Here is a 10,448-nt window from a genome sequence, read left to right on the forward strand (position 1 = left end):
AGAGCCTTCAGTTCTCACTCTGTCACTCTTCCAGGCCTGACTGAGGGCTTAGTTCCAAATGGGCATGGAGCCATAAAGTTGAGAACTTTTCAGCGTGCCCTCCAACCAGTACGACTGTATAAGTAGCTGCAAATAGGTTGTTTTTCCAGAGGGAAGACTTCCTACATTAGCTATTCAAAGGTCCTACATTCCTAAAAGACCTATCTAGGAATTAGAGGACAGTCTCTAACATTTCCTAGCTTGGCTACAGTCACCATCATGTCCCCAGCATGTTGCCGGTGGCCACTTGTCATAGCTTGTCCTCAGCAACAGAGGTCGTCTTGTTTAATAAATAAAGCTGCATTATTATTAGTATTAACAAAGTGGTGTTTCTAAGTGAGCGAGGAAGATATCTTATTGTAAACAAGCAATTATTGTACATGCAATAAGCATGCAGAGTGGGACGGCGCTCTCCATCAATAAGTACTTAAGGCTGTCACAGACAGTGGCGTAAGTCTCTGACAGGGAGTCTGGGGGAGAAAGCTGAGTTTAGCATAAGCTGGAATTAAGCTGGCAGTATGGGACACGCAGGCTTCCCTGGCTCTGCTTCATCATTAGGCGGTAAAAGAAATCATGAAATTGCTGCGCGGCAGCCGTCACTACGGAGCAGCACATCATCGGCATTGTTTTATCTGTACTGACATCCCACACTCGGGCTGGACAGTAATGAGAAGTGAGGAGCAGGGAAGGTATGTGCATCGATAAACATGAAACACCCACAGCGGTTACCCCTATAAATGTATATATTAGCCTGCTGGTACACTAAAGGTGAGATATGAAGGGTGATATCTGTGTTCTCCCCGGGACCGTCACTCACCTCCCTGCTCGCAGAGCTGTTGGGCCAGAGTATCCTTAAAAATGATTTGTCCTCGATACGTAGCCGTGGCTCTAAAACAGAGACAGAGAGGAGAAGGTTAACAGCCCTGCTCTCAACATATGTGGAACATAAAGACAGGGCTCTTTATCCATCCCATTTTAATGTAATCGAACAATGCAATCAAAATCTTCGCTTTGCAGAAGTCTGCAGGACAGCTGGAAAAGTAAGATCCAACTTACTAGCTGAAGAGCCTTAGAATAACCCCAAATTACCTACCGAACCCCATCCCAGCCCGACACGCAGACCCAGCCCGTTTATGGGTGCCAAGGCATTTACTCGTTCATCTCAGCCCATGAATAATGAATTGGTCCGTCATTAATTAGTAAAGAGCTCTTGTGCCCGCGCAGAACTACCAAGACAACATTCTTAATTACACTCATATTTCAGAATTGGGCGAAAACTAATTTGAGTTTGGTATTTATGAATAAAAGATGGCGCGTAACGAACAGCAGGGTGGGGATGTAGGAACAAGGCCCTTAAATATTTACCGAACGCGGCCTCGGCTCAAGTTCACTCCGCGGCTTTCTCTAACTGCCAGGGGACGGGGATGGGGGGGGGGGGGGGGGGGGGGCAGTTCCGCCGAGGAGCACATCTGACCGCACACACATCATTTACACTCACTGAACACATCTCTGGCAGGGAGGGGGGAAGATATGACTCAGAACTTTTAATTTCAGGCATCAAACATGAGGACAAAGTAAGTATCTCTCATCTGCATTTTAGCGCGTCGAACATTTCGGTTGAAGTCTGTGAAGCTTTGATGTCTGTGACTCAATAACTTGTCATATCATTAAAACCACAAGAGGGCATTTAGTCCGCAGTCGGGAGCGTGTGATCAGCGCAGCGCCACGTTGGTGTCTGTCCTCCTGTCACACTCCAGCGTGTGTGTGTGTGTGTGCGTGCGTGTCTAAGACGCACGCGCAGAACAGCACTCGTAAACACAAAACATTAGTCGAACATCTAAACATCAATTTGACTTTCTTGCAGGGAGGGGAGCAATTAAGGGCCTCGGTGGGTTTTTTCCCCCTCGTCTTTGCCCTCCTCTGACTCCAACTGGGGATCATTCATCTTGTGAGACGGAGTGTCATCCTCTCCCTTCTCATTAGTCAACTGGCAGCAATCTGAGAGACGGAAAAGAATGAAAAAGCAGCCTAACACGAGGGGGCTGGAGTGAGCGATGCGCAGAAATGGAGGAGGATTGGAGGGGATACGTGGCAGATTTGGTCCAGAGGAAACGGAGAGGGGTGTTGGATGGTCCTGTCTTTCAAATGCAGAGATCTCCCTCTCAACACGCCCTCGCTCTGAGCCACATATGAGCTTTAACACGTATGCAGATGGACAAGCTGTCACTCAAAAGGCTCCCATAAGAGCCTCGAGTGGGTAATTACCAAGCATGTCCTCCATGTTAGATTACATGTTGCTGTCGGCCATAAGTGTCCCCCAGGAGCCAGCTTGACAGCTCCACGCTAACCACACACACGCACACACACACACACACACACACGGACACACACACACAGACATAACCTAACACCATATGCATTGACATAAAGCAACAGCAATCTCAAAAACAGCAAAATTCAGTGAACACAGACCACACAAAGATCCACTTTTAACAAAAACACTTTACTGTGTTTGGTCATTCTGCCACTGTTGTGTCCTTAGATCCCAATTATAAAGAGACCATTCCGTCCCGGGTCATCAGGTCTGATCGTAATCCAGATTAATATGAGGAGTAACAGTCTGAGTGGTTCCAGGTGCCCTCACTGATTTGACACATTTGGACCAACGTTGCTCCCTAATTGGCCGATTGAGGTTCTATATTGAGGACCAGCTGTGATGATGATGCCATGAAAAAAAAAGATAGCCTAAAAAAAAGAGGCTAAAAAGAATGGACAGTTAGTCTGGACAAGGTCTGACTGCTTTTGCGGAATCGCATTACTTCCTTTGCGCTCCCTCTGCTCCTTAATTAAATACGCGCTTTTAAAAAAAGGCTGCCGGAGAAGATGCAAATTTAATGAAGCCCCGCAGAGGAGGGATTTGGGAGTTGTTTGGCAAATTACCTGCTTATTAGCTCTGGGTCAATGAGATCTAATGGTGCAAACAAGAAACAGTTACTGCTCAAGATACAAGGAGAACAACTGACCTTGATAGGTTGAATAGGTAGTTAATGGGCTCATTGTGGGGAGAACAACAGTTCGGGGTGAAACGGGAATATTTTGAAGCTGTGATTTTCTTATTGTCTGACCTTTGCACCTTTCAACCACCCCTGACTCACTTTTTTCCACCCTCAGTCAGGGTCAGGCTGGGACAGGGAGAGGGATCTCCCACGCGCACACAGAGCAAACAACAGTCATATGAATCTCCACAAGTCAAAGAGCACATTAGCAGAAACATCACGCACATCTGGGGTGGACCCCAACCCCCCCGTCCCCAGAGCACGGTTCGTTCTGCTGCTTCTGAAATTGCGTTCTACCCCTTTTTCTCAATCTGCACGCTCTATTTCATCCAGAATTGATAAGGAGGTCAGTGTCCCACCGGCTGGGACACTGACCTCCTGATGGGAGGGAGCGATGCTGGAGCAGAACAGACGTGATGTGGACGATTTGTGGCTTTATTGATCAGATGTCTGAAGTGTAATATTCATTTTTCTGTGTGGGCATGTGTGTGCACGTGTGTCTGTGTACACAGGTGTGATTACAGGGGTCACGGCCTGTCCCTTGGGAAATCAGATTGTTGATGCAGAGACCTTTAGGCTAAACAGCTCAATGGAAATGGGTCCACCTTAAGGGTGAATTAATGTAAAATTAACACACACAGAAAGGTTAAATGCATAAACATGAAATCTGATTTATAGGTGAGATTCTGTAATAAACTGTATGAAATTTTGGATTATTGTTGGATATTTAAATGAAGCCCCGATTATGTTTTTGTTTCTCAGTGGACCGACACCTTGAAGGAACTAGTCACACAGTCACGGGCTAATAAGGAGCTTTAGGGAGGAGGGAGATCATTAGGAGGTGATTTTATGTTAAAACCAACTTAAAGATTGACTGGAAGAGGAGAAAATCAATATCAGGGACCGATAATGGGAGAAATGAGATTCGGTGAGATTGCTCAAACTGTCCCTCCGGCGCCTGACCTTCGACCTTTGTCCTCTGACACATGAGTGTCATGAATTTAAAAGGTCAATGCACAATTTAAACAGCACCCCTAAAATCAGCAGGGAGATTATCAAATGTGTGAGGCTGCCGCGTGGTTGTTGGTTCCATCCCCAGCTGCGAACAAGTTGTGCTGTCCTGAAAGGCGATATTTTAGTATTTTAGACAAGTGCCTGAATGCTGAGATGATCTCTGCCATCAGCATATGAATGTGAGCAGACATGGGAATTCAGACTTGTCACATAAAGAGATTTGAGTGGTCAATGATGACAGGAAATAAACACAGTCGGTTTGTCGGGAACTCGAGCATGAGAGCGCAGAAACATGGTCTTTAATTGCTCGGCTCCTGATTGACCTACAGTGGCATCCATCAACCAAAGATGTGGAACATCACACACACAAAGGACTGTGAGCCATTAGAGCTTTAGAGGTCCTTTACATCTCCTCACACAACCACTTTGGGAAGTAATTAAACTGCCAGGATCCCACAGGGAGACAAGAGAAACATGTTGCACACAACTCCAGCAGCCACAACCAATAGTTCCGAACCGACGCGTTTTAAAACGAAGACAGCTGCAATTGCACATCGCAAGGAATTCACATGCACAGGCGCGTGTGCACGACAGCCTTGAGGCTGTAAGTGAAGCGGAATAAAGGCAAAGAATAGAAGAGACACCCCAGTGCATCTTTAAATTCACCAGAGGAGCCTTTTAACCATCCTCACCTCTGTTAAGTGCAGCGGAGCATTCGGCCCATTACGTGGCGGCGTTGCCCGTTCTGTCTCAACCAGGAAATAGAAGTGGGGCACATCTGTGTTTTTGTTGTCATTAAAGCTTAAATCGTTAGCGCGGGCCTGCTGCCGACAGCCACTTTAGATCAACCGAGGTAGGTCCAAAGTAAAACAGATGAGTGTATCATAGGTCTGGGGGTTATATTTATTGCATATTAATATACCCATTTACACAATGATATAAGCCTTCTCAGTCCTTCTCTGCATCCTTCCCTCTTCCGAGACCTTCCCTTCTTCTCAGGTGGCGATTTACAGCCACCCGGGAAATGAGTTCTTCTGGATCCCCACATAACTGCAGTCCATCACACCACTGCCAGTGATCTGTTACCAGAAACACCCCCACAATATTGCCCATAAAACTGCTCGCAGGCCCCGTATTGATGCAGCGGTACAGCAGCATCAACTCTCCGAAGGACATGAGATGTCTGCGCCTTTAATTTAAATGCTCATGGGCGCCGCCTGCAAAAATGGCCCTTGTATCAATCAGGGTACGGGGAGGGGGGAGCATGACAATGCATTATTTACATGATGCGCAGTAAGGAAAAATCCCTGCTTGCTCACATTTACTTCCATTTTAAAGGGAATTTTCTGGAGGCATTAATTGTGACAAAATGAGCTCCGCGCGCGTGTGTGTGTGTGTGTGTGTGTGAGCAGTAATCTCCAGCCAGCTGGACTGTGACTGTCTGACTTTGATAAGGTCAGCCACAGAGGCCCCCAGTTTTCATATAGGCGTGGCCCCCCGCCAGCCCCATTGTTATTACTGGCACACTGCTGAGGTTTACGCTCATGCAAACACACACACACACACACACACACACACACACACACACACACACACACACACAGAAAATGTTGAGGAAACACAAAATCCTTATAAGCCGACACACACTCCATGGTAAATGTGTTTGCTGGCAAAGAAAAAAAGCCGGTAAATCTGTTTGGCTCAGTGGATACTGTCTAAATGGCAGCTCCACTTCAGCAAATTCCCCAACTGAATCCGTTTCTGTCAGGCTGTCCATAAAAGTCTCCGTCAGACGGTCCAGAGCGTCCCTCCAGGAACTGAGGGGTTTGTGGCGGACACTGCCAAAGTGTTTAATTTAATTTTTAATGTAGTTGTACTTTGAAAGCACCGATGTGCATGTTTCACTGCGTCTTTTGTGGACGACTGGTGATAAAAAAAAGAAATAAAAAAGACATTAGCTTGTCATTGAAATGACCTTCCAGAGATTAGAAGCAGATGAAGATGAAGACGCTGTCACGGCTGAAAAACACAGACTTAAGTAAGTTTGCTAGAGTTTGGGTAGATTTCTAAAGAGCGCCGTGATGTTGTAGGGAGGGTGAATGGGGCAAAGTGAGAGTCGTGGGAGTTACAGCACTCGTCTCTCCTCTGTTGCTCCGCCAGCAACAGCTGCTAATTGCATTTTGACTGATTATCAACACGAGGCCGTAAATCACCAGCAAGGAGAACTGCGGGGATGGAGAGTCGGAGGATGTTTCCAGTCGATAGAGATGGAAAAAAAATATGAGTAAAACCAGACAAAGCAGCCGAGGAATGAAAATGAGCGAAGCTCGTCTTGTGGAAACTCCAGGCTGGGAGCTTAATCTCACTTGGGTGAAACGTGAGCGAGGTGTGCCGCGCTGTTGGAGGAGGGGACCTGAGCGTCTCTAAGGATGGAGAAAGGACAACTTACAGGAAGTTGACGCAGCCGGTGCCCGGTGGCGGAGCGATCCACACGAAGCTGAAGACGGAGGAGGGCTGGTGACTGACGTGGGAGGCAACCACGCTGCAGACAAACTGGGTTCCACTGAACTGTCGCTCTGGCATCACACCTGAAAGAGGAGGAGATGTATCATCATACATTCTGTAATTCAGAAGCCTGTGTCCATCAGGGGCTTCTTAATAACCTTCCCTTCTGTTGGGATTCCTCAGAAAGACAAACAATTCCCCTGTTCTGATTGACCAGCAGTGTTTTGGGGGGACCAGTCCTCAACCGTCTCAAAGGAATTCCTTTTAATCTGGACCAAAACGGCTCGTTAAAACTGTTGAGACCGAAACGGGCAGCAGAAAAATCACGTGAATACAGTCGCGAGCGAAAAGGAGGCAGAATATTGATGACTGCAGTTTTCAACATGCATGCATACACCTGAACCACTTTTCAGTTCCTTTCATCTTTTTTTCCCATTTACTTTTTATTTCATCCCTCGCTCGTTTGATCTCCCGCCATTGTACTCGGATTTTTTTTTTTAACATTCCACCCGCATCCCACAGGTTTCTTTTTTCTTTTCCAGTACATCCTGCTTCACACTCCTTTTCTCATCCTCCGTCTCTCCTTTGCTCTCTTTCCTTCACTGCTTCTCTACTTTCATTTTCTCCGCTCTTATTAATGAAGGTCTGCGTCCGGCTATGATTGCACTGACGGAATGACATCATGTCACACAATCTTTCCCTCCTCATCTCAGAGGAAAAGAGCGGGATGCTTCCCAGCTGTACGGAACACTTTAATAATTAATTGGAACAAAACTGCCTTGTGTTAAGCTTGTGTGTATGCATATCATCCCCCGTCAAAATGATACCACACAAAGTCAACAGTGCATGCAAAACGAAGGCATCAGACCCCCTTAACCATGCAGAGGGGGCAGATCTGTGGATGATGACGTGCACTGAGCTGCAGGCCACTGCTCTGTAACCTGCAAACACAAGGCCCGCTCCTCCATCATAAGTCAGATCACTGGAAATGATCAGCTGTGATTTATAGCTTCACAGCTTTAATATGTTTCCTTCAAATCAATGTGCTAATTAATGCAAATGTGCGTGTGTGTGTGAGTGTGTGTGTGTGTGTGCGCGCGCGTGTGTGTGTGTGTGTGTGTGCAACCAAAACTAGTTTGCATTGCTGTTGGTGGAGCAACAACTATATTTGACCTGTGGGATTCACGGAGTTCTGCTTTTATTCATGATGTAAATAACCTCTATTAAACTCCAGTTCAACCTGAAGGCTACATAATTCAACGGTTCCCCATACAGCACTGTATCGTGTCATTACATGTGTGGGGAAATGGGCAACGCACCCAGTGGGTCAGATTTACGATACGTGAAGGAGCTCCACGCCAGATGTCATTGCTCACTAATACTACTGTTGTTCTAGCAGCAGTCGGCTGCAGCCTCTCTCTGGAATGATCATCGTGGACATGGAATTAAATGCATGCAAGCTCCGATGGAGGGAAGGTTTTTAAGGTCACCACAGGGTCAGAAATCCCTGGCACCTTGAGCTCATCCTGTAGCTTCCACAGCTACGTTTCCTGGTGAATAATCTCTTGTAGAAGCCCTCGTTAACCTCACTCCGTCACAGGAACAATTCAAACATCAGCTTTTTCACCACACGGTGGTGGGTTTGTGTCTTAACAGGAGACTGAACTCATACTGGAGAGGCTGGTGGAGGGAGGGCGGAGCTTAAAGTGTGGATAAAAACATACATAGAAGGCTGAAGATGAAAAGAGTGACTTGTGCACTCCAGGACACAACAGCACTGAGACTTCACACCACTCACAGAATTCATATTCCCGCTTGGAAAATACGCTCAGGCATGAAAATGCAAATAACGAAACTGGTTTCTTTCATGTCAGGGTGTGAAGGGAGCGAGAGGAGGGGGGAGATCACTATTATTCAGCAGGATTTCAATCCTAAATGCTCCAGTAACGCAACAAGCTGCAGTGATCTTGGGCTGAAAAGAGTGCGACGTTCTGAGGACTGGAGCAGCAAAATAAGCAAGAGACTACACAAACTCCTGCTTCCTTCCACTCAGAGGTCACAACAGTAAAACAGAAATATAAATATTTAAGCAGACAAATACAAAAGCAAACCCCAACCGGGATGCCCCTGTGCCACAGATTAGCTGTAAATATACATTAAATTCAACAAATGCTGCTCCATGGGGAGTCTCAAGGACAATTAACAATCAAATGTGCACACACACACACACACACACACACACACACGCACACACACATGCAGTTCTTTCATATGCAGATCTGACACCTATAAGCTGTCAGCAGTGATTAATGGCTCAGTGAATATGACCTGCTAACATGACCATGGAATGACTGGACGCACAGAGACATACAACCTAAGGCCTCCAAACACATGCACACACACATGCACACACACACTAAGATAAATGGAAACATGAGAAACAGGAACCGAGTGTGTAAGGATTTGCAAGGTCATGTGCTGGATGCTTGTGAGGATGTCAGCCTGACATCAGTCTTTTCAGGGGTTGACACAAACTGGGAGGTTTATGTGTTCATATCCCCCATTATCGACATCTTCCCATTATGTCCAGCCTCAGTCTTTTTAGAACCCTTTTAATCGTTTTTTTGTCCTCTTTGACAGTATTTTTATCTCCGTTCCGTCTCATGTTGCAAAGCTAGCGAGCATTACACAGCCAAGCTAAAAACAAGCTCCAGACAGTCAAACAGATAGAGTCAGAATTCTCCCCCATGGAGCAGATGGGTAATCGTTGGCTCAACCTGGCAGCGACTTCACACTGTATGACTGCGGGAGTCGCTCTAACTGGCATTAGCGATGGTTTTTAGGCTGGGTGGCAAAGTGGGGAGAATTTCGAGAGGCACTTTTCAAACTGATGGGTGCAATTACAGAATCATTTAGAGGGCAGTACCAAATTATTCCTGTATTTTCCACTCATTTCATGGCTGTCCTTCAGCGTTGTCTGGACTTTGGAGACCAAAAAATATTTTTCTGAGTGACCCATCTGTGTGGGTTTTTTTTTTTTTTTTAATATCTCATATTTTCCAGTGGAAACTCTTGATACCCACAGTAAACCTACTGGAATGTTGGTTCTTACGTCTGTGCCCATGAATGTATGGGAATTTGTCAAAAGCCAGAATAATGCATCTGTCAACATGTTCCAAACAGAAGGCAAGACAATGGGGACATAAATGATACATCACAACAGTAGTGACAGCCCAAATGCTTTGTGCTGCTAAATGATCCATGGCTCTCTGTGTGTGTCTGTGCACGTGCATGCACTGTATTCACCCATTCCAACATCACGCTAAGCGAGCCATTGCGACACATGACAACCAGACTCTGGCCTGTCATTGGCTGAAATGGGCGTCCGGCTCGGAATCTGTCAATCACACTGCCATGGAGATGCCTTGGCAGCAGAACGCTGATGGCAGGGGTCGCCACGGCGTTGCCAAATGGAAGCTGTGCATTAATATGGGTGGTGAATGAAGCCAGTTGCCAGCAGGAAAGGGGGGTAAGAAATTCTGTGGGAAAATGTGAGGGTCGGACGCTGAATGGGAGACACCTGGAGGTCTGCTGAGTCGCATTTGTGTGCCATTGAACATGAAGAAGAGCGTATATAAGATGCACGAACTCTATATGTTGATGCTTTTTTCCCCCCACCTTGTAGGCAACACTCTCCACTGAATGCAGCATGAATGAGTCCATTTGCGTGATGATACGTTGCAGCTATGCATTCATGCCACAAACCAATCTTTGCCCAGATGTATACAATCGCAGAACAATTGCTCTTTCATTTCGGCTTCCATTGTATCTCCT

General features: G+C 46.3%; 1 protein-coding gene across 1 annotated transcript in view; it reads right to left on the reverse strand.

Moving 5' to 3' along the window:
- The window catches only part of LOC101074793 (reelin), a 59,888-nt gene that overhangs the window by 28,590 nt on the left and 20,850 nt on the right, over positions 1-10,448 (reverse strand). Inside the window, 2 exon segments of the mRNA XM_029841542.1 lie at positions 857-927; positions 6,559-6,697. Of these exon segments, the coding sequence (XP_029697402.1) occupies positions 857-927; positions 6,559-6,697 (210 nt within the window).

This window comes from Takifugu rubripes, chromosome 9 (assembly GCF_901000725.2).
Source record: "Takifugu rubripes chromosome 9, fTakRub1.2, whole genome shotgun sequence".
Classification (NCBI taxonomy): domain Eukaryota; kingdom Metazoa; phylum Chordata; class Actinopteri; order Tetraodontiformes; family Tetraodontidae; genus Takifugu; species Takifugu rubripes.